Genomic DNA, 25,332 nt, shown 5'->3' with positions numbered 1-25,332 from the left:
CATATACTAATGCTACCAGCACAGTTCTGAATCTCCAACCAAAACTGGTATACACGCAGGTCCAGATCAGAGCCACTATTCACTCTCTCCTCAACCCAGAGCCACATCTGGAGATATTTTGTGCTTAGATGTGGATTCCCAAGTACAAAATATATGTGCTGAGTATCATGAAGCATCAAGGTTGCATGTGTGCATATCCCACTGCATCCTAGGTAACTGTGAGTTGGTAACAGTGAGTGGGACTGAATTGGGCTTTGCTTTCGTGTATTAAGAGAAATGCACAAAAGAAATATACACATACCCTTGACATTTGTACAGATTAGTTGAAATCACAACACACACACACACACACAAGAAACCACCCTCAGTGTTCAGGGACTGGGGGAAGATTTGGCCTGCTATCTTTCTGTAGGCTTTGATTATTTATAGAGATGTGCAGAACTAACTGCTGCACAGTGGCTAAAGTAATATTTTGGATATTTCCCTTTTCTTAGATCTTGGGCCACTGTTCCTTCTCACTCTGCTTCCCGATCCTGATGCACTTTGCCAGAATGCGTAACACTGTCTCACTACCCATGTACAGATAGGTTTGCATGTCACAAAATCAACCTAGTGTTGTGACTCTTTGGTCTAGTTCTGTGTTGGGTGAACGCCCTGGCTTTCAGTGATATACAACTGTTGCGTGAACCATGCTCACCGGGCAGGAAACAGTATGTAAAAGCACACACAAATCCAGCTGTATGTCAGGCCCAAGACTTGAGCTATTTGGAATGACTTTGAGTCTAGCTAGCAGTAATCCTCTGAGAGAAAAACCACTTTGTTCATGGGCCGGTCCTAAAAAGAACTCCATGGTTCTAGACAAGTCTTTATTCCATCTGAACATCCTTTACTTACCACCACTTGAATACGGATGGCATGTCCTCTTCATTGGGCTTTGCCAAAAGAGCTCTGAATTCCCCACCCCCCTGCTCTCACCTTTAAAGCTGTCTAGGGGTATTGTAAGGTTTTCATTTTTAAACTACCGAAGGTATCTAAACAACCTTACAGCAGTAATTAAACTGCCTTGCAATAAGTCATATAAAATTTTATATATATAGTGGGATTGTGCATTTATGTTTTAAATAAGGATTTCACTAATAATTGGGATTTATCTGGAGAATATCAAGGACCCCTGCCAAGATGTTCACCAATATTATAACCATTTCTTAAAAGCCTTCCTTTTGTTGACATTTTGATAATACATTCTTTGTTGATTCAATGACGTGTAGACTTTCCATTCTGTTAAGCATATTTGCATAAATGGTTTCCTTAAAGTTGTAGTAATGAATCAATATGTGCTTTTAAGTTTTTTCTTGGTTACATAAAACAGAGTTAACATGCTAATGGTAATATTTGCTTTATATAAAGGCAGAAGAGATAACTTTAACTATTGGTCAAGCATTTGACCTGGCTTACAGGAAATTTCTGGAATCTGGAGGAAAGGATGTTGAAACAAGAAAACAAATAGCAGGTTTACAGAAAAGAGTAAGTTTACAGACACTTTTCTTTCTCTGTTTAAATAATTATTTTGATTTTTAAAATATTGTTGGTGTATAGCAGAATAAAAATATCACCCTCGAATTATGAAAGATTTAGTAAAAGAACACAAGCATTAGTTAAATGGTTTCAGTTGAACTTAATTAAAAGCAAGTGCTTTCAATATTATAGTCAAACTGCTTAGTCTGTATGTGTATGATCAGCGCTAGTACAGATTTCAGTGAGAATTAACATGAGAATTCTAACTTTGATTTTGTAGGGAGTAAGTTTTCACTATGGTTGCAGAAATAAAGCAGTCCTTGGGAAAATTTCCAAGTTTAGAATGGGGAACAGCAGGACTTGGTAACCATCAAAGCAAAAATGGAAATGAGAAAGCTTCAGTTTTCTGGATAGCTTCATTAGAAGGAGAACAAATTATTTTAAAAGGGGTTAGAACTGTGATTAACCAATATTAGAGCGATTAAGAGAGGCTATTCTCCAATTAATCTGCCATCCTGGAACAAAAGGAAGCAATAAAATGGATTGGGTTGTATACAAGAGTTTTTCTTAATGAGTTTTTAATATGATTGAAGGAAAAAGTGAAGCAGAAGTTGAGGGGGCAGGATTACAGTTTGAGATTGATAAACAAATGGTCAAAGAACACCTAATTTCCTTGAATGAGTTCAAATCTCCAGGGCCCGATGAACTGCATCCTAGAGTAATGAAGGAGCTAGCGGAAGAACTCTCAGAACCTTTGTCTATTATCTTTGCAAAATCATGGAAGACTGGTGAGGTGCCGGACGACTGGAGGAGGGCTAACGTTGTCCCTATCTTCAAAAAGGGCAAAAAGGAAGAACCTGGGAACTACAGACCAGTCAGTCTAACATCCATCCCTGGGAAAATTCTGGAGCAGATTATAAAGAAGTCAATCTGTAAACACCTTGAAATCAATGCGGTGATCACTAGAAGCCAACATGGATTTGTCAGGAACAAGTCCTGTCAGACAAATTTGATCTCATTTTATGATAGGATAACCTCCCTTGTGGACCTTGGGAACGCTGTGGACGTCATATATCTTGACTTTTGACAAAGTACCACATGACATTCTGATTAACAAACTAGCTAAAAGTGGGCTAGATGGAACAACTATTAGGTGGATTCACAGTTGGCTACAGAATCGGACTCAAAGAGTACTTATCAATGGAACCTTCTCAAACTGGGGAGAGGCAACGAGTGGGGTACCGCAGGGCTCAGTCCTGGGCCCAGTGCTCTTCAACATTTTTATTAATGATTTGGATGAGGAGGTGCAGGGAACGCTGATCAAATTTGCAAATGACACAAAATTGGGTGGGATAGCTAATACCCTGGAAGACAGAAACAAACTTCAAAGTGATCTTGATAGGCTGGAGTGCTGGGCTGAAAACAACAGGATGAAATTTAATAGGGATAAATGCCAAGTTCTACATTTAGGAAATAGAAACCAAAGGCACAGTTACAAGATGGGGGATACTTGGCTCAGCAATACTACAAACGAGAAGGATCTTGGAAATGTTGTAGATTGCAAGCTGAATATGAGCCAACAGTGCGATATGGCTGCAAGAAAGGCAAATGCTATTTTGGGCTGCATTAATAGAAGTATAGCTTCCAAATCACGTGAGATACTGGTTCCTCTCTATTCGGCCCTGGTTAGGCCTCATCTAGAGTATTGTGTCCAGTTCTGGGCTCCACAATTCAAGAAGGACGCAGACAAGCTGGAGCGTGTTCAGAAGAGGGCAACCAGGATGATCAGAGGTCTAGAAACAAAGCCCTATGAAGAGAGACTGAAAGAACTGGGCATGTTTAGCCTGGAGAAGAGAAGATTGAGGGGAGACATGATAGCACTCTTCAAATACTTAAAAGATTGTCACACAGAAGAGGGCCAGGATCTCTTCTCGATCCTCCCAGAGTGCAGGACACGGAATAATGGACTCAAGTTAAAGGAAGCCAGATTCCAGCTGGACATCAGGAAAAACTTCCTGACTGTTAGAGCAGTGCGACAATGGAATCAGTTACCTAGGGAGGTTGTGGGCTCTCCCACACTAGAGGCCCTCAAGAGGCAGCTGGACAAGCATCTGTCGGGGATGCTTTAGGGTGGATTCCTGCATTAAGCAGGGGTTGGACTCAATGGCCTTGTAGGCCCCTTCCAACTCTGCTATTCTATGATTTTAAGGAATGCATAAAGCAATAATAGATATGAATCTGTGGGAAGAAAGTTTTCATGAATTAATATCAGCGTCTTGCTTCTCTCCACACCTCTTTAATGAATAATAGTAAACATTTTGATTCATGGTGATTTCTTTTTCTAGGATTATTCAGTAGGGTGGGGGTGATTTTGCATTAATTTCCTCCACCCCAACACTGTTCATTAATCTGTATCTCCTCTCACTTTTCTGAATTTTTTTTTTTTAGATTAATGAATTAGAAACAGAAAATATGGAGCTAAAAAACAAAGTACAAGATTTGGAAAACCAATTAAGAATAACCCAAGTACATACATCACCAGTAAGTATCCAGAGCAAAGCCATTTATCTAGCAAACCTAATACAACTAAAACATATTTGACCTTTACATTGCTTCATAATAAATTCAAAGCATTTCTTCTGACTGACATAACTAACACATGGCGATTTTTCTGTTTAAGTAACTCTAAGACTGTGACAAACTAAAGAAAGAAAGATTCAGTCATGCCATAAACCAGCTAACTTTAACCTTCATTTGCTACTGCTGTTCAATGTATGCTAGCAGATCATGTTCTGTTCCTCTCCTAAACACTACAGTTAGAGGTGGTGAGAGGCTTTGGCCTTGTTTCTTGGGAACCAAAATGGATTTCATTCCAGGAAACAGGGCTTAATTTGTGCCAGACTTCACCAGAACTCAGCCGTAGCATCTGTTTTCAATGCCAGTATTCAACACTCGAACATAGAAAGTAAGAATGAATGAATGGGCCCCTGACTAGGCACAAAGTTCATCTCCCCAATTACCAAGTAACTACAGAGTATGCCTAAACATTAGACTTTAAGAGGAAGGGCTGCCAGATCAGAAGGTGGTGTGATGGCATCTATTCCTGAACTGTTGTCACAAGCATACAGTTACTTAACTTATGTGTATGTTTTATGTGCAGTACACTTTAAAAAAACACTTAATTTTCCTATACTTTGCTGTAACTTTGTATGAATTGGGATTCCATGTGAGTTTCCTTGTAAATCGTATGGCTGTTTTACTGTTATAGGCTCTTCTGGTTATCCTTGTTTCAGCGAGTGATTGTGGATGCAACGGAATTTTAAAAAGCAAGGGAATTGATCTCCACTTAAAACAAATATGGGTTTACTACCTGTCTTACCTAATCTATTCAGCTGCATTTAAAGCATATGTTACCTGTAAGAGTTCTACCGCAATGACAGTCAGTTACATGGAAATACATCTAGATAATTTTTAGAATCCCGGAGTGTACAGCTTTGTGAAATGGAGCCACCTTTTAAAAGCTCCATATAACATTTTAAAAAATTATTCCTGCTTAGTTGTAAGCTAAGGTTCTCTGTCTCCTCCTTCTTTTAGAGGCTTATCCAATAATTTTAAAATCATTATTTCAATTACATGTATTAACATTGTCAGAAGATGCTTTATTATTTTGCTTCTGTTCTCCATGCAGTTGCGTCTAGTTCAATCTTCAGTGGTTTCTCGTAACTGATCTGTGAAATCCTGCCCCTCATGCATAGTTTTACAAACGTAAAAGATGAATAAAATATAGATATTTTATAAATTTAACGTTTTTCAGTTAAATATTATCACTTGAAAAATTAAATGTAATTGAATGACATGATGGTATGTCATTAATAAATGACATGATGGTCTGCTTTTCACAGATTTATGATTGTGTTAGTGACAATCAAACTATGCCTTATAATGCCTTCAAAGCTATTAACCTTTCGCTAACTCTGTATCCTTTAGTCATATAGATTTGTATTTCAATAAACAGGTCTTTCAAAATGTATGTTATTGTCAAGGGGGAGTAAAAGAGTAGCAAATTTGTGACAATTTTTTAGCAAGGGAAGAATAGGATATTAATTGAAATGTGATATCACGATCATGCCTCTACTTCTCCAGCACAATCATTTAATTTTGTACTCCATAATAGTAGGTACATTTCCTTGTTTTCTCCACATTCCTCCAGTCTAGCATAACTTTCCATTTGGTTTACCTTGTTCTGTTTTATTCTCCCTTCTCTGCTGAACCACTATTTCCTAGATATTTGCACCATTTCTATACTTTGGTTTCTTTACATAGTATGAGAATCACCAAACATAAATATCTGTGAATACACACATGCACGCACGCACACACACACACACACACACACACTGATTGATTGATGTGATTCTACTCCACTTTGCAGGGGAAAAGATCCTCAAGGCAGCTTTCTTACCATAATTTCTTATTGCCTACATATCGAAGAGTTCTGTACCGAGAAGGTTTCAGAGGTTGCTGCTGCAGTTTAGGGGTCCCCAACTTCTTTTAGTTGGTGGGCACATTTGAAATTTGAGAAAGTGTCATGAGCACTCTCAGAAAATGGTTGCTTTGGGGGGGACATGGCCAGTCACAGAACACTCATTTTCCAGAAGGCAAACTGGTGGGACTAAAAGGAAAGGAATTTCCCCAGGAACCTAATTACAAGGCAGCAGTAGGATCTGAGCTCCAAAATACAAAACAATTTCTTTGAATCCAGATAAAGATGGTGCTAGATGGCTTTTTGCTTTTTCTTATGAAAATTCATACCTATTTTTGTGCACATTTCCCCAAATGTATGAATCAATTGTGTACGTTTTTTTAAATGTACGCACTTTTCCCATTAGCTAAAGTGTATGCACATTTTTTAAAAAAAATGCATTTTTTAAGCACAATTCTCATTGCGAGAATCGCATTGTGAGTTTGGAAATGTATGGACTTCAGACTACAGATTGTGTTCAGGTCTGTGCTTGGGTCCAGGAGGTGCAAATTGGATAAATCCTGTTCAAAAACAAAGTGAAATGAATTTATTACCCATCCCTAAGCTAGATAGAGGGAATTTAAACAAATGAGCAAACTGGAAATTCTCTCGAAATTCATCCCTGAAACTTTATAGGAATGGTCTGTCCTGCACCAATGTTAAATACTAATTGCTAGCATTACCCACAAGGTATTTCATTTCCCACTCCTCATTAATAACACTGGCTCTGGTATTTGTATTGCACTTCAAGCTCTAGAAAAATATTTAGCTGTAAGCACAGCAAATTCAAAAACACATTACTCATCAAGATGTAATGCAAGAAAGCTCAATGTGTTTCAAATTTCATATTAAATAAAACAGTGACTTCTAACTTTTCCGGTTGGTGAATTTTTAATGTAAAGATTTTAAAATGTGTATTAATCATATTTTATTAGAACCTTGACATTACTTTTTAGTGAGGATATTTATAATGATTTTTTTCAAGGTCATAATCATTCATATATATAATGCTGTTATATATGGAAAACAAAGCAATTATGTAAAGATTATTTATGCAATGCAAAGCCCCCTCCTTCCCTGGATTCAAAGTTCAAATGATTTGCTATTACATCCTTAATCCTTATTTTCTCACCACACATATCCAATACTCCTCTCATGTGCTGATCTTGCCATCTAATAATAAACATAATTTCTGAATTCACAATTCCAAATCTCCACACATACATATACATATATCTAGTCACCAATATCTAAACTAATATTGGCTCAGGGTGTACATCGACATTTGGGTGTCCCAGGGGTTTCTCACAAAGTTGCTGATTCCTTACTCTTTTACTTAGTCATTGTTGTTAGTGCTGGCTGCAACAGTGTAATAGAAAGTGCCCTTATTAATGCCCTTGAGATAACTGGTAGACGCATCGCTTATTCCTAGTTCATTTAGTTCCACCATTTTAGGCAGATTTAAAAGAAGCCTTTTTTTATCCAAATGCTGCGTGTTCCTCTGATCCTGAGCTTAGATCCCCAGGAATTAAAATGAAATCAAAATCTTTATCTCCATAGGCAAGGCTTTTTCCCAGGAACCGAAGATACTTCTGTACCTTGTCTGGAAGGGTTGATTATTCTTATTACATATGGTTTGTGCTAGCCAGCAGCATAGGGTTCCCACATGTACTCCTGTTATTTAACTTGTTCCCTGTGTTATTTAACATTTGCATGAAACTGCTGGGAGAGGTCATTCTGAGCTTTGGAGTAAGGTGCCTTTAGTATGCTGATCACACCCAGCTCTATTGCTTTTTGTCATCTAACACCAAGGAAGTAGTCGAAATCCTTGAACATTGCCTGGGTTCGATGATGGTTTGGTCAAGGGTAAACAAGCTGAGGTTAGACCCAGGCGAGACAGAGGTGTTGTTGGTCAAACTTAAGGATTGGGATTCAACCTGTTCTGGAAGGGGTTGCATTCCCTCTGAAGGATCAGGTTCATAGCCGGAGAGTTCTCTTTGATACTCCAGTATCCCTGGATCTTCAGATGGTGGTGGTGATGACAAGAAATGGGTTTGCACATTTACACTGGGTGTGTCAGCTGCAACTCTTCCTAAGTTGGTCTGACTTGGCAACAGCTATCCATTCCTTGATTACATTACATTTAGACTACTGCAATCTGGGGCTACCCTTGAATAGCCTCTGGAAGCTACAGTCGGTATAAAATGCATCAGCTAGGCTGCTAACCAGTGCATAGTATTAGGTATAAGTTACACTTGTCTTGGAGGACCTGCCATGGTTGCCAATTGCTTTCCATGTTCAGTTCAAGCTGTTGGGTTTTGAAATGTAAAGCCAGCTTAGGACCTGCCTGTCTCATGATCAAGCTGCCTGGGCATTACGGTCTGCAGGAGAGGCCCTTTTGGGCACACCGTTTCTTGCAGAGGCCCATTTGTTGCAATACAAAACCTTCTTCTGCTTGTGCTCAGTTTCTTGTGTGACTTACTTGTCTTCTGACTAGCCAGACCCCAGTGGCTGCTATTATGTGAGCAGCCACAGGAGCCATTTTGTGATGATGCCAACAACAGTTTCCCAAATATGACAACCAGTCCCAAATGCTTGACCCTTGCTCTGGGGTACCCTCAGAATATACGGTTTATCACAGGGATCCAGAACCTTAATTTAAAATGTAAGGACCAGAGTGTCATAGAATCCTCAGAGTGTGGGTCACCTGAGAGTGAATGTTAGGGATAGGAAATTCAGAGGATTTTCTCAAGAAAAGGGTTCAATGAAGGTTAAGGGTTGAAACCAAGAAAAGGGTAGTTCTGCTTGGTCAAACTTTTGGAAATCATCAGTTTGACATTGAGTTCGTTTAGCTTTAGTCTTTTAAGAATGAACATAGTGCCATATTATTCCTGTGTTTGATTTCTAAATCATCCTGTAATAGCAAAGTATTTTGCCTGTGAAAAGCCAAGTTTAAATCCATATTTTGTAATTTAGCATTTCAATGTAGAACAGCATAAAGATACTTTTGTAACTTCACTAAACTTTGTCTGAACAGATGAATATTGCAATAAATTAGATGAGCAGGGAGGGAAACATGAAAGTTTAAATACCATCCTCAAATGAGGATGTTAAATGTGGATTTACGTTCTTATGTTCTTTCATTGTTCTTTTATGTTCTTTCATTGATTCTCTAAAAGGCTGAGTGCAACTGTTTTCAATTTAGGAAAAAAAAGTATTTTCAAAGCTGTCTTTGTTATTAAAATCTAGCCCATTTATTACAACCTATATCCATAAGAGGCAGATTTGTATATAATATAGATTAATGTTGTTTTGACCATTTCCTGAATAATTATGTAGGAGGCATTCATACCATGGTTATTATAGTGTGGTTTCCATCACTGGCTACAGGATTTAGCTGCATTCTGCAATCTCTTTACAAGTGACATGTTTCACCAAATTAAGTAGGTTCGATCATAGGCAAAGAGTTCAAAAATCGCTGAGTGTACAACCACAATTGTGCATCATGTCTGACTGGTTTGGTTTGTATGGAATTTTTCTAACTTCTTCGATTCAAAACTAGGATTTGAATCGAAGTGCTGTTCACTTTTCAGATTTGCTTTGGCATTAAATCAGAGGCTTTTGCAGTGTTTGATCCTGATCATTTGAAGACCGAACAACTTTTCAAAGTTATTGCTTCCATATGATGGTTCACTTCATATCCCAGGAAGGATTCCGGTTCTTAAGAGAATTTTTGCCTCCAACCTAAATGAGTATATGGATGCTAGTCAACATACTTTGAGCAGTTCTAAAGCATCTTAGAACATTCTTCCCCATCTGTTCTGAAGAGATAACATCATCTTTACCTGCAGTATTTGCGTGGGGGAGTTTATGAGTAAAGAATCTCTGCTGCCAATTCATTTCCAGTTACTATAACAGAGGAGGTCTGCTTGGCAATTAATGAACAGAGCAATATCTGTCATGGCCAGCCTAGATATATAGACAGAAATTGCTAGTGGATGTTTTAAACAAGACATGGAATCCTTCTTCAAGTGATGTCTGAACAATCAGAGCTCCAGTTTGGTGAGGGCGGAGCAAAATGAAAGACAGAGTAGTCAATGAGAACATTCTTTGGAATGGTCTGCCAAAAATAAAAGTACTTATGAGAGCCAGAGATAAATGCACTAATACAGTGGTCTTCAACTGGTGGGTCACGGCCCAAAGGTGGGTCGCGAGATCAGTCCAGCTGGGTTGCAGCAAACTTGTTGCCACCATGTTGGGCATGGAGAAAATTGTGAAAGTGGGTCCCACGTTGCAGGTTGGAAGTCCGAAGTAGGTCTTGGGATTAGACCAATTGAAGACCACTGCACTAAGACAAGACTTTTTCTTCTTCTTTTTTGCCATATCAAGTTCATATCAAATTTATAGTAGTCATTCACTGCTGCCACCCAACTGTCCAAGAACAATGTAAGAACTGATACATGATTTGGAGAAGTCATATTTCTTTGTTAGTGTTTTTTTAAAAAAACATGAAGGCAACATTGGGGGCAGGGTGTGTCCAATTTTTGCAATGCTAAGTTGAGCGCTAAAGGGATGAGAATCCTCCCCATTCCTCCCCTTTACCACTCTGCTTCATTATTTGAATCTCTTTTCTCCAGAGCCCAGTTCACTTCTATTACTGGAGCTGAGCTTGCAGCAATGGAACGGAGCATGGTATTGTTCATCACATTTTACCCTCATACACTTTTTGTTAAAAATAAGACACCCTCTTTTGTGCTTGAGATGTGAATTGTGGGGGGTAGATGTGTGAACAAAAGATGGCTGCTTCATCACATCTCATTTGACCCAAAATATACAGTTAGATGAATGTGAGCCATCCATGATCTCCTGCATTTTCTTTTAATAATTTCAAATCATACATTGGGGGTGAGAGAAAACAAATTGGCTCAGGACCATAGAGCAGGGGTAGCATGGTTTAACCTTGTCCTTCATGTTGTTTTCCCAATTTCAAACACAAACCTGCATTCGAAAGTTGCTATACAGCTAGATTGTGTGTTTCCTCTTGTAGGGTAAATAGCAGCTTGATTTAAATGTGAACATAAGAAGACCCCTGATGCTGGATCAGACCAAGGGTCCATCTAGTCCAGCACTCTGTTCACACAGTGGCCAACCAGCCATCGGCCAGGGATGAACAAGCAGGACATGGTGCAACAGCATCCTCCCACCCATGTTCCCCAGCAACTGGTGCATACAGGCTTACTGCCTCGAATACTGGAGATAGCACACAACCATCAGGGCTAGTAGCCAGTGATAGCCTTTGCCTCTAGGACTTTATCCAACCCTCTTTTGAAGCCATCCAAATTGGTGGCCATCACTACATCTTGTGGTTGTGAATTCCATAATTTAACTATGTGCTGTGTGAAGAAGTCCTTCCTTTTATTTGTCCTGAATCTCCCACCAATCAGCTTCATGAGATGACCCCAGGTTCTAGTATTATGGGAGAGGGAGAGAAATCCCTTCCTATCGACATACTCCACACCATGCATAATTTTGAACACCTCTATCAGGTCTCCCCTTAGCCTCCTTTTTCCCAAGCTAAATCCCAGCTGTTGTAACCTTCCCTCATAGGGGAGATGCTCCAGCCCCTTAATCATTTTAGTTGCCCTTTTCCAGCTCTATAATATCCTTTTTTAGGTGTGGTGACCAGAACTGTACACAGTATTCTAAGTGTGGTTGCACCACAGATGTGTATAAAGGCAGTATGATACTGGCAGTTTTATTCTCAGTTCCTTTTCTTATGCCTAACATGGAGTTTAAATGTGATCTCCCTCCGACACAGACACACATGCACACACACACACTTGCTTAATTAAAAAACGACAACAAAACCTGATAATCGATCTTTCAGGCTGAGCCTCAAAAAGGCCAACCACATTTGTTCAAATTGGGTGGTCCCCAAAATATTTCTTTTAGAGTTAATTTGTCCATATGCCAACAATTATTTCCCTTATTTACTTGACCTCACCACTGCATGGTATTATATTTTATATTTACATCTGGATTTTTATTCAATGTCGTAAAGTTGTATAGTTAGCTTTTTCACATCTTTTGCAATAAGACGTGTTTGTTATTGTTTTATTGCTTTCTTGGAATTTTTTCATTTGAAGTACATACAGCTTTTGTCATATGTCCTACCTGATGACTTGGTTCTTTCTTTCATCCTGCATTTCTAAGCTTCTTTCCTTCTGCATGGGCAGAGTTAACATATTCCATTTCTTATTACCCAGAAGTGGTGATCTTCCAATTCTTTAAACCAAGTTGAAGCCCAATTAAAATGAGTGTCCATCTAGTGGAGGCTTTGTGGGGAGAAAGGGACAGAGGCTGGTGATGGCTGGGGATACCTCGTAGTCCAACGTCCCCAGTCTCCTACCCTCCCCACCCCAGGAATGCCTCCTTTCCTCCATTTCCTCGCTCTGTTTTGTGAGCATGGAGAGGTAGTTAACATGGCTTTCTCCATGGTGGCTATGATGAGGAGGGGGCCGGAAGAGCGATTTCCTGGCTCCAAGGTCAGAGCTGTCTTTATGAGCTTGGAGCCAGGAAACTGAACAATCTTATGTCCCCACCAATACTTCCTAGGGGACATAAGATTGCTCCCTAAATGTGTTTTTCTTGAAAAACAAACAAATGTTCTACCTGCATCATCTGGACACATTTAAGAATGTATAGGGTAAGATACAGTCACCAGTAACCCATATACTTGTCGACTGGACAAGGACAGCACATTGTATATAGCCTAATAGCAGATGCTCTGCTCCTCTTCACACTAGAATTTTCTTCCTAGGATGGAAATACTCATGAATATAGAATCATAGAATAGTAGAGTTGGAAGGGGCCTATAAGGCCATCGAGTCCAACCCCCTGCTCAATGCATCCCTGTCAGATGGCTGTCCAGTTGCCTCTTGAATACCTCCAGGGTGGGAGAGCCCACAACATCCCCAGGTAACTGGTTCCATTGTTGTACTGCTCTAACAGTCAGGAAGTTTTTCCTGATGTCCAGCTGGAATCTGGCTTCCTGTAACTTGAGCCCATTATTCCATGTCCTGCACTCTAATATAATGGTGGAAATTCTATTATTCCATGTTTTCAACGTTCCACATACTATCTCTTGCCCTTCCTTGTATTTGGAAGGAAGAAATCAATTATTAGTAGAATAACTTTTTTTTAGATTTTGCATTATATTCACCTGCAGGCTATTTATATCATCCTAGAAACAGTGCATTAAGATTTTATTTGTATTTATTGGATCTTAGTGTTTAGCACTGCATTCCTATGCATCACATGCAGAGGCCAAGAGAGCCCAGTCAACACAAGACTTGTAAAAACCTCTTTTGTATGAGTAGTTGGTGAGAGAGAAACAGTTCATGAAGTTGTATTAAATGCGCAAATACTTGGCTGTGCTTTAACCACCCAACCGTGTTTGCAGAACTATTGCAGACATGGGGATTTGCAAGCATATTTGGTACATGGGTATTTTCATGGACACAGCAAATGCGATAAAAATTTCATCAAACTGCCATGATTTCTTTCATGAATATGTTAAACGTCCTTCTGCCAGTACTGGATTACTTATTGTTGCTATGAGATAAGAAAATTCTTTCTTTAAAAAAACCAACACAAATATTTTTGTTCCTATGTTGCTGAGTATCGTTTACAAGTAAACTTTTTAAAGTGCTCTTTCTCTTTCCCTTTTCTTACCACTTTCACTCCTTAGAATATTTTTCTCTTTCTGTGATTCCTTTACAGCTGCTGCACATACAGTCTGATTTTGAATGCCACATGTTTCAAAGACCCTCCACCTTTTTCTGGTGTAGCAGTGAGGATTCTGCTCCTTGTTTAGATATTTCTTCCATTACACTCACTCCTATGAGCTCTCCTGACTCCAGACAGTCATCTGGACTATTAACACCACCACCTTCCAAAAGTGGTCTTCCACAGCCCATCCATGAACACATCATCCCAAGACCTCGTGTAATCCGGCCGGGCACAAACAGTCATTTTTTTCCAACTTGCCTCTCTTTGTTGTGTATGAATTGTATCAAAGTGCTACATTTTGTACAGTGGTTAAAGGACAGACCAGATGTGTTTCATATGCATATGGGTGGTTCAGAAATATTAAGCATTCTGAATCGCCTGCATCTTAGCCCAAGAATAATTCTGTATTCTCAACACTTGAAGAGTTTTCTCTCTCTTTTAAAAATACTTAAGGATATATTACTTTTGTTTCTATATTACTTTTGTTGGCTTGTTAAGTTGAGAAAGTAAATTAAGTTCTTATATGGAAACATAGAAAGCTGCCTTATACCAAGTCAGACCATGGGTCCATCTAGCCTGGTAATGTTGACACTGACTGGCAGCAACAGGGGTTCAAGCAAGAGTTTTTCCAGCCCTACCTGGAGAAGCAGGAGATCGAAACGGGGGCCTTCTGCATGCAAAGCAGATGCTCTACCACTGAGCTATGGCCCCCTCAAACCTAAATGTGCTAACATAAAATAATCACCTCTAAATAGGTTTGTTTAGAATCTCAGCCCTCCGTTACTGAAGGATGGAGATTACGATGATGGTGGCATTGTTTATACAGTACTTCAGGAAATGAAGTGCTGCACATAAGGTAAAATGAAAGATACGCCCCATTTCCCATCTAAAAGTGACCATCTCTGCAAAATTGTGATTGGGCAGCATAATCTTTTCAGGAAACTGTGGAAAGTCAATAAGAGGCATTGAATGTTCAATCTCTTTTTGTAAAGTACAGTTCACCTCTGTGCAAAATGGAGAATGCCCATTACTTTTTTTCCCAAAGATAAGCTGTAACATGTTTAATGAATGTAAAAATGGGCTGATACAAACTTCAGTTTCTATTTGCAATTAACAGTTGGCTGTCCATGGCAACCATTGTGGCTTAATGCATGGGTTTACTCAATTATTATTATTATTTTAAAAAAAATGCTTCTCATGGTCATTCAGGTAGAGCTTGTCCACATTTCTTTGAAAATAAAGAGTTAAGAGCATTTATTCTCAACTTGTGAATAAAAAAACTGATTGAAGAGATTTAGATATTACTATTTTTTCTCACTTTTCATGCCATTTGTAGGTCTTTACAATAATAATTTATTCCTCACAGCATATATTGACAATTGTTTGAGAAATCATTAAAAAAATGTCTGTGAATCCATGGGGCATTCATTTAAAGATGAAATAGGGTTACCATTGCCAGAATCCAAGGCGCTACTTTTGCCTTACCTAAGGACTTGTGTGTGGTCAATAAGATTTTTAAAGGTTTCTTTTTTCTTTGAAGAACAGGCGATGTGTTCTCAAAACCTGTTTTTGAATGTGCCATCCATACATTGTGGCTGTCTTTCTCTTAAAAAGACCTAAGGTGACTTACAACAAAATTATTAAAAACCCACAGCATAATTTTCATTAAAATACCTTATCATAAATGATGTCACAGACCACTCCCAGTAGGTTCTCATAACTCTTGCGCACCTACATCTTAGACTGGACACACATATTACCCTATAAACATAGGTGTGCTAGCAGAATGCTGGAACTTCCTCACAACATCTCCCTACATTGCTGATAAACCCTGCTTCTTCCTCACTTTTGCTGTGTTCTAGCCTTCAACACCTTATAGAAAAGCCAAGCACCTATTCCTGCCTGTGACATGGGAATAAAGCTACCCATGGTTTTGTAACTCTTTGATGGGGTAGTATAAGGAAACAGTGATTAACTATCATGGAAGGGGTGTGTGTGTGTGTGTGTGTGTGTGTGTGTGGGTGTGTGTGTGTGTGTGTGTGTGTACACTATACCACAAAAGGCTGGTTCACACATATTTTCTAAACTGAGTATTTGCCATGTGGTAAATCATGATAAATTTAGTTGTGATTGTTCAGTGACAGAGTGTTGTAACCAAAGGAGTCCTTCTGTTTCTGGAAGGGGCTCCAATCCAGAAAAAAGGGGGGAACTGATTTCGCACTACCCCTTCAAACAAATCTACTCTGGTGGGCCTACACAGCATGAGGCTTTGGAACAGGGGTGGGGCTACGGTGAGAAAAGGAAAGCGGTGAAAATCACCTCCCCAGACTTCCACCAGAGGGAGCCTCTGTTAGATCAATGACTTCTATGAATCAAAGGACTCCTTCCATATACACAAAGGCACCAGTGGATAGAAGCTAGAGTTTTGTCATGTAGGAACACTATTAATATGTGAGAACCAAGAGAGAGATATTGGATGTATCCAACAACCAATTAAATCATAGCATGTCAACAATCCCTAAATAATAAGAGGAACAAAAGAAAAAAACCCTATCATGTACACATATGGTGTGGGCATCTATCTATTCCACTATAGCATAGAGATCTATGCAGGTACAGTGAGCCTTGTTCTATTATAACGTTAGTGTGATCAAATGGCAGTATTCTTGCTTAGATGGCAACCCTAATAACAAAATGGCCATCAAATGGGGTTATTAATATTAATCAGAGATAAGGTGTTACAGCAAATGTTATTTTGCTTAAGCCAAACAAAATTCCTGGGCTTTATTTAGTAATGAGATTTTTGCTGCACTAAGAAAAAAAATTGATAAATAGTTTCATTTTCATTAATACATTGGTATCCCAATTTCTGCGTTATCATAGAAGGTTTTTCCAGCATTTAGGACAACTGCTTTGTCAGACTGTCAGAATATTAATCTTTTTATTACACGAGATTGAGTTATTAAAATGAAATTGAAGTCATATCTCTTAATTTCAGGCACTAGTTTGGTATATTCTGATTTATAACCTGCTGCCCTGGTAAATGGGCATTATCTCTCTCTATTCAAAAAGATGTTCATATTTTTTCCCAGCTCTTTTATATCTAAAAGTCATTTAATTTCTGGATACACCAGATATGCTGAAAACGTGAAATGCTATAAGACTCGTTGTGTGTGCTAAAGCTTTAGCATGTCTCATAAACCTTGGGCTGCAAATGCTATTTCTCAGTATCAGCTCTTTGTTTTCGCATGCCGCTCTGTTTGATAATGTAGCCTTTTATCTTCTGCATGCAAAATAAAAATAAAAATTCAGTATTGTGATTTTTTTATGTGAAATATTACCCTAATGTTTATTGTCCTTATTGTAGGCAGGCAGTGTGACACCTAAATCACCCTCCACTGACATCTTTGATATGGTTCCCTTTTCTCCCATATCCCCTCAGTCATCAACACCTACTCGCAATGGCACACAGCCTCCACCAGTGCCCAGTAGATCTGCAGAGATCAGTAAGTTTCGTAATGACTGACCTAACCTTTTGCTTATATATATACATATATCTCTGTATTCAAGCAGCAAGAAGAATCTATTTACATCTTCATGCTAAGCCAAATACAATTTTTGAAACCACATATTTATTAATGATAGCCTGGGGTTTGGGGTATTTTGGGGATAAGGGTGTTGTACCATTTGGCCTTTGATGTATGTGCAATTCAAGTAGTTCCACTCAGTGCAGAAATTCTACTGTTCTTCACAGTCTGCTCCAATATTGCTTGTAATTATAATCTGCTTTTGCTAATTTCACACACAACAAACGCTAATTTGTGGTGTTTATTTACATTTGCTTTTCCCCTTTTGGCTGGTACAAAATATATGTTCAGCTATACATGTACCAGAGAGGACTGATTGCAGTGCCATGATACTACAAGGAAAAATTTAGATCTTCAGATGTATCGTTTCATTTGATGCAATAATATCAGGATGTGTTTGCTCATACTTTCCCAAACAGAAACAGTTTAGTTCCAGGTTAATTTCAGTTTCTTCATTGTGCCACCTCAGCCATGATTTATCTACTACTGTTCTCTCATTTGTTCTCATGCTGAGAGGGAATAGTAGCAACGATCCCGTATTCCAGTAACTGAAGAAGCAGAATTCAGAAGATGTATTTGTAAAGAACACCCTGCAAAAATATTCCTGCCTAAATGGATAAAAACAGATTAAACTCTCCCACAGGACCACCAATATGGTCTTTTTTGAAGCATCCCAGAAGAAAAATCAGAAAAGTGTTGCTGGTATTCCCTATATTATTGTAACCCTGTGCCTGTGGGCAAGTGTCTGTGATTACTACTTCACAAAGCAAAGCTATTGGGTAATTTCTATAGTCTGAGGCCCATAGCTGACATTACGTCTTAGAAGAACCGTGCCAGTTGTTCACCAGTTTTGATTTTAAAGGTGAAACTTATTATTTTGGCAAGGTACATATCCCCCTCCCTCAAGACGCACTTAGATTGTACAACAACAACAAAATCACATTTGAAAAATCTTGTTCTGTGCCACTGTTTTCCCTGGTGGGAGCTATCTTTTTCTTCACAAACAAGACACGTGAGTGGTCCCTCTCAGTCTGGAAACTCAATACAAACAAACTAACGTAATGAAGCTTTAGCCGATGGGGCTGCCATCAATAAATGTCAGTAAATAAGATCGCAGACAGTCAGGTGTAGCTACATCAGTTGCAAGTAAGATTCATTTAAGCAGATACATTTTACTGGAAGGATGTTCAAAGAATCACCAAAAGGGGAGGCATTTCTTGGCGTTCTCCAACATATCCTGAGAGAGAATAAGCAATTTAGGTCCAGCTCTAACTCTTGGCATCTAACCATCTGTTGTGTATTTTAACATAATGCAGATTGCAACTCAAAAATTATTGGCATGCAGTAGAAGTTAGACCTCATTGTCTGACTTCATTCTGCTTGGTTTGGGAACAGCATGCATAAAGAAAAGCTCTAAGGATGTGGGCCACCTGCCCAGATAAGTAACCAGTGAGTTGGATTCTGTTGAAAAGAACGTGAAGTGCTTAACACCAGCCCGATTGTGCTCTGTGGGTGCCTTTTGGACCCAGGAAATAGATGCCCTCTTCGAAAGCAGAAGATCATTTCTTACCTCAAGCAGGTGCAGTTCAAGTTCTCAGGAGATCATCCAAATCTCCAGCACTTTTGGAATCCCTGAAAGAGATAAACGGGGCTTGCAGTGACTGATGGCAGGGAAAGAAGTCCACAGCTATTTTAGGCATTCACACCCTTGATGTCCAGAAATGTCTTTTGATATATATTTAAGCCAAACGCAGCAAAAGTGGACATTTGCAAGTTCAAAATGTTTCAATAGCAAGAGCAACTAAAACCCAACCATACCTTTCGCTTTTCCCTTTACAAATTTGCTGGTGCCTCCCCTCCCACCCATCCCACTGCCGCCGCTGCTGCCACCACCATCACTGCACCTGAAGTCTTCTTGCTAAATTTTATACTTCGTGTTTTAAGACCCTTGAGACAATAGCTTCTTTTGAGGCCTTCCCATATTGAGGTCTGGAGATCAGATTTTCTTCAAAGAAAGATTTGCGCTCAACTGTCGGCATAAATGCTGTCCTTTTGTTCAAATGAACGTGGAAATGTACAGGCCCCACTGTCTCCGCGCAATGAACCTCTTGGACTGGACTTAAAACTTCTTTCTCCAAATACACAACTGAAAGAAGAACTTCTTTAGAAACTTACTTTTGAAAGCTGGTAATCACATTTCAAAGCCAAGTTCAAAGATTGAAAAGGTACTGGATTATCCATGCCAAGAGAACCGTATGACAGAGAGCTAATAATAATGATGCAAAATGCTTAACTTAAAGTAGGGGCCAAGTGTCTGAGCTGCCAAGTTCGTACAGTAGTTCAAATCTCACTCGTGAACTCATTCCCTAGTTAACCTTAGAAAGCCAATATCTCTTAGCACCATCCTCGAACAATCTGTAATTTGAGGATAAATAATATTAGCCTACCTTACAGGGTTGTTGTAAGGATGATTGTGACAGGCATTCAAACAGTGTGTTATTAATACAGAATATCATTATTATTACTATTCATGTGACACGTAAATCAAAATATGTTTCTGTTTTACCGAATTTAACACTCCAGCACATGATCATTGTAATCAGATTATTTTCTGTATCATGGTAGTACATAAGCATGTAAGAACATAAGAAGAGCCCTGATGCTGGATCAGACCAAGAGTCCATTTAGTCCAGCATTCTGTTCACACAATGGCCAACCAGCTGCCCACGGGAAACCCACAAGCACCACATGAATGCAACATCACTCTCCCACCCAGGTTCCCCAGCAATTGGCATGCAGAGGCATAGTGTCTCCAATACTGTAGGTAATAGATAGTAATCATGTATTTTATTTGTACCCTGCCTTTCTACCAAAAAAGGTGGCTAGTATGACTAGCAGCCATTGCTAGCTTTCTCCTCCCATGAATTTGTGTAATCTCCCTTTAAAGCCATCCATGTTGGTGGCCATCACTACATCTTGTGGTAGTAAATTCCATAGTTTAACTATGCACTGTGTAAAGAACTATTTTCTTTTGTAGGTCTGTTGTTCTAGTATTATAAGAGAGAGAGAGAGAAATGTCTCCCTCTCCACTTTCCCTATGCCATGCTTACCTCTGTCTTCCCTTATTTACCTTTTCCCTAAGCTAAACAGTCCCAGACATTGTAATGTTTCTTCGTAGGGGAATTGCTCCACCCCCTTGATCATTTTAGTTTATTTATTTATTTATTTATTTATTTATTACATTTCTATACCGCCCAATAGCCGGAGCTAGTTCACACATATTGTTGCCCTTTTCTGCACTTTTCCTAACTCTACAACATCCTTTTTGAGGTTCAGTGACCAGAACTGGTATTCCAAGTGGGGTCACACCACAGATTTGTACAAGGGCAGTATGATATTGGTAGTTTTATTTTCAATTCCTTTTGTTAATTATGGCCAAGGTGGAATTTTAGATTGTACAATGATTATTTCAAGAAATAGCAATCTCAGATTTAAACGCTAAGCTCCTTACACTTGAAAACTCTGTAGCCACAGAGAAAACATAACATGTCTCTTCTTTTGTAATATTGAAGTGGTTGATAATTCCATATATCAGACAACTTGATTTGTTCATAATATTCTGGGATATATGCATTCAATTCACATCCACTCTCTCTCCTGTTGAGAGTAGAAATGCTTACACTGAATGTCATGACAGGAACAGATGGGTATTAATAGGTACAAGAGAGTAACAGAAAACTTGCAGTGATGAGGGGGAATATAAATATGAGGTGAGATTAGGCCATTGGATAAAACTGAGTTTGTAAAGTTCAACTCCCAGTTTCTAGCAGTTTATCATTCAAACCATAATGTCTGGGAAATGAAACATTTAAACCGACAAAGTAAAGTGACAAGGTTCAGTAGGAAAAGAGGGAGGAAAAAAAGTGAGTAAAAAGTTGGTATGAGCTATAACATGCTGTTTTATTATTTCTTTTTTAGTGTGCAGACATTTTTAAATTCACCCTGCATCAATCATGTGATTTCCTCCATCTGAATCTATTCTGATGTGGTAAAGCCCCAGGAGGGCTGCACCACCTTCTTTTTCTGAACGTATTGATCAGCTCTAATTGCTGGGATTGCATGTAATATGTAAAAGGAATACAATGCAAGCCAAGGCCTTTCTCCTCCTCCCCCCTCTTTTTTTTTTTTTTTTTTTTTTTTTTTTTTGAGCTGGATATTTTGCTAAAAAACCCACTGTGTAGTCATTACCAAAACCAACAAGCTGAGGATTGTTTTCTAAACAATTTACTAATAGTGCATATGTGTCTGCTTAGCGGCCACTCATGCAGGCTTCAGTTTCTGAATGGCCTGCCAGGCCTGGAGGCTTAAACAAAGACAACTGTACTCCATAGAGACATAGCCTTGAATTCCTGTAGATGTCCCATGATCAACCCTGGAAGCAGACTTTAGCGGGAAATGAAAGAATGAAATTAAATCTATTCCACTTCGTGACTGCTTCTTCTGAAGGCTAAGATGCAATGAGATCTTGAGTGGCTGGCTCAATGAACCATCCACGTTCCGATCTTCTAGAACATAGCATAATACTGGCTGCAGATATTGCTGTTTGGTGTGCTTAAGGTGATGTTTTCCCAGCCGTCTTAGTTTCTGAGTTTCCATATACCCCACCTCCCGTGTGTTGCTGACTCGTTGTTTTTTTATTCTTTCTAGAGAGAGACCTTTTTGGAGCAGAACCTTTTGACCCTTTTAGCTGCGGAGCAGGAGATTTCCCTCCAGACATTCAGTCCAAACTAGATGAGATGCAGGTGATCAAATATTTAGCATTGCAAAAAAAAAAATGTTTCCAATACCGTGTAAACATTGGGTTCTTAAGACAGGAATTAGATCCTGCAGTGAGCACTGTGTTCATAGCCTGTGAAATGTTCAGCGTTGTAACAACAACAAAAGGAGAAGGACTCATTAATAGAGAGCTTTTCAACTCGTATGGTATACTTTCTCAGCTTCCCTAGTGATTTTTATGCTCTTTTATTTAAAACGTTTACTTTAGAAACTTGCAGGACTTTCCCAGAGGAAATGCGTCTTAGATCTTTGTAAACCGCCCAGACAGCTTCGGCTATGGAGCGGTATATAAATGTAATAAATAAACAAACAAATAAAATAAGATCAATGTCCGTGCTTCCTCTGGAGAAGCACCATTGATTCCATGGGGACTACACAGAGAATGTGGTTTGAAGATAGCAAACTGAATGCAATTATTGTGAGGCCACTGAGGCTGAATGTCCCCACCAGAAAAGAGCACACAACCACATTTTAGACTTCCATTTACAAAAGTTCTTCTAAGATGGATCAGATCCACCAAATACAACATTGTGGAGCCCCTTAATTAGTTTGATTGTAATCATTTGCAGTCCTTGTTGTAGAATGCATAAAATGCCGCATTCTGTCCTCCCATCCCTGGTATGCTGGGTCATCATCGCCCATCTTGCCTGGCTCTGTGCCTTAGTTAGCCCAAATGGGGCTTCCTTAACAATTCAAAATAGATGGCGCATGATGGCAGCCGGCTGGATTTCCCATGTTACCAAACCCATTTCTCTGTGATCAATACCCCCTCCATTCAGGTGCTAAATGGACATCGTTGATCACTGGCCTTTCTTTCTAGCATTAGGTTGGGGTTGGCATAATGAATGATAAGATTTGCCTTGCTTTTTAGCACCTCTGTAATATTATTCCACATTTACAAAGTAACCCTCCCAGAACCATTTTTGACAGTATACAAAATGAACCAAAAGATACCAATTCATTGCACCAAACATTTGTATCTGTGTGAGGAAAGAAGAGCATAAATATCTTTCAGATCTCGACCGTGGAAAAATTGTCATAGGTTTAGATGAGTAAAAGCTCTTGCTTGCAAGAAATTGTGTATTTTTCCTGCATATATTTTGTAATGTCTTCATAATGCAAGGGCTATCATGAAAAGAAACTCAGTTGAATATTCCTTTCAAATTGTCTGGCTTCAGTATTCAGTTTAGTTATGTATTATATGTTTAACTAAATGAGGAATGTTATTATTGATGTTAACCAATCTACCACAAGCTCTAATATTTCTTCTATCTCTTTGTGCTTTCATGGGGGCGCAGCGTCAGCGATGGTTGGTATATTGCTTTGACATGCGTTTCAATTCATTTCCTTTAAAATGCTGATAATTCTCAATGTTTGACTTAGTGGCCAAAATCTAAACTTCAGAACCGGTACTGTTCTTTAAAAATGTTTGCAGTTGACCTGCTCTCACCAACAATACTCATTGATAGGCATTGGATTCCCATTTATTTTTGCTTTTCATGAGATTAAAATAGGAGACATTTCTTCTTGTTTCTTTTTCTGTATGAAATTGACTTATTGCAGTGACTGTATTAATCCATTGTGATGTGTGAAATTTGGTGAGAGAATCAATCGTGTTGTTCAGGCCTAACTTGAAAATGTACACAAAATGCTATGACTTCAGAGTTTCAGCAAGCAAGGCAGCCACAAATGTGGGCTTTCCTGTGGCTCATGCATTATTGGGGGCACTACATGTGCAGAAAGAGCAGGTGCTCCCCACCTCCACCATACATCATGTATAAAGCAGGCACTACTTCACAATAATCTCCCCCTCTTTCATTGAGAGGCAAGAGGCACTTCCTGCATGACGCTTGTATTCCTTGTGGAAGGAAGGCTGTGTGCCTCATGTGAAGAGCCACTCTGCCACGGGGGATATATGAACCAAGGCTACAGTGCCATGTTTTAGTTGCTAAAACCATGCTAGCTTGCAAGCAGATACATTCATTCTCTTCCCCAGATCTTTCCTGGGTGCGGAGGCAGAATCTATATGGGTACCCAGTTCTAAACAAAAGGCTTCATGTATTCCTTGGCAGGAATCACTCCAAAGCACATGTCTTTTATTTTATTTTTTATTTTTTCCTTAAAAGAATGCTCCTTACTCTTCAGCTGTGGGCAATATTTAGGGTGACCATATGAAAAGGAGGACAGGGCTCCTGTATCTTTAACAGTGGTATTGAAAAGGAAATTTCAGCAGGTATCATTTGTATATATGAGGAACCTGGTGAAATTTCCTCTTCATCACAACAGTTAAAGCTGTAGGTGCCCTGCCCTCTTTTAAATCTGGTCACTCTAGCATAGCTCCTGCACTTTAACTGTTGTGATGAAGAGGGAATTTCACCAGATTCTCCATATATACAAATAAAACCTGCTGAACTTCCCTTTTCTATGCAATTGTTAAAGATACAAGAGCCCTGTCCTCCTTTTCATATGATCACCCTAGCAATATTGTAACCCTGTGAGGGTGAGGAAGCCTTTCAAATAGCTTATTTCTGTAGTATTTTTGATTTATAGATAAAATTAAAAATTGAAATTCTGCATGATCGAATTGTTCCTGAAGCACCTCTATCTAGCCAAGAAACACTTATTATCTTGAAAGTTAACCTGCCAGAAACCTTCTGGCTAATTTTTACTTCATACAGGCTAAGTTGCTATACTCTACAAAGAGCCATTATATTCTCGGATCTACATCCAGAAAGACCCATTCCAGCTCAAAATGGGCAGATGGCAACATCCTTCTACAAACATACTTACTTCATTTGCAACTCAGCTAGAAATTGGATACAATCCACCCACCGTTACTTGATAAATATTTATTTTACTTTGCTAAAGAAAGGTGATAAATGCCAGTTCAGGTTTCAGAAAGGGCCCTCTTCTACAAGATATTATGTGCACACACGTTTATATCCAATAATGTATGTATCACAGTATTGGAATTCTCCCATGTGCTTGTGGGGGTGCTGCAGGTTTTGCATTTCATTACCCAAAAATGTAGAGTATGCACACAGGATTTTGGACATCCCCACCCATTCTCCAGGCATTCCT

The 25,332-nt window shown here is 39.0% G+C and overlaps 1 protein-coding gene across 5 annotated transcripts in view; it reads left to right on the top strand.

The window, feature by feature from the left end:
• GULP1 (GULP PTB domain containing engulfment adaptor 1) overlaps positions 1-25,332 on the top strand; it is a 123,979-nt gene that overhangs the window by 90,378 nt on the left and 8,269 nt on the right. For 2 of the 5 annotated variants that reach the window (XM_063116277.1, XM_063116278.1), the window contains 5 exons: positions 1,408-1,524; positions 3,964-4,056; positions 13,820-14,044; positions 17,196-17,334; positions 22,123-22,217. In XM_063116277.1, coding sequence (XP_062972347.1) covers positions 1,408-1,524; positions 3,964-4,056; positions 13,820-14,044; positions 17,196-17,334; positions 22,123-22,217 — 669 coding nt within the window. The remainder of the gene's footprint in view (positions 1-1,407; positions 1,525-3,963; positions 4,057-13,819; positions 14,045-17,195; positions 17,335-22,122; positions 22,218-25,332) is intronic. The other 3 variants (XM_063116279.1, XM_063116281.1, XM_063116280.1) reach the window with 3 other exon arrangements.

Source organism: Elgaria multicarinata, chromosome 2 (genome assembly GCF_023053635.1).
Source record: "Elgaria multicarinata webbii isolate HBS135686 ecotype San Diego chromosome 2, rElgMul1.1.pri, whole genome shotgun sequence".
Lineage (NCBI taxonomy): Eukaryota > Metazoa > Chordata > Lepidosauria > Squamata > Anguidae > Elgaria > Elgaria multicarinata.
The sequence above is the reverse complement of the archived record's forward strand: the minus strand, read 5'-3'. Positions and strand labels throughout refer to the sequence as shown.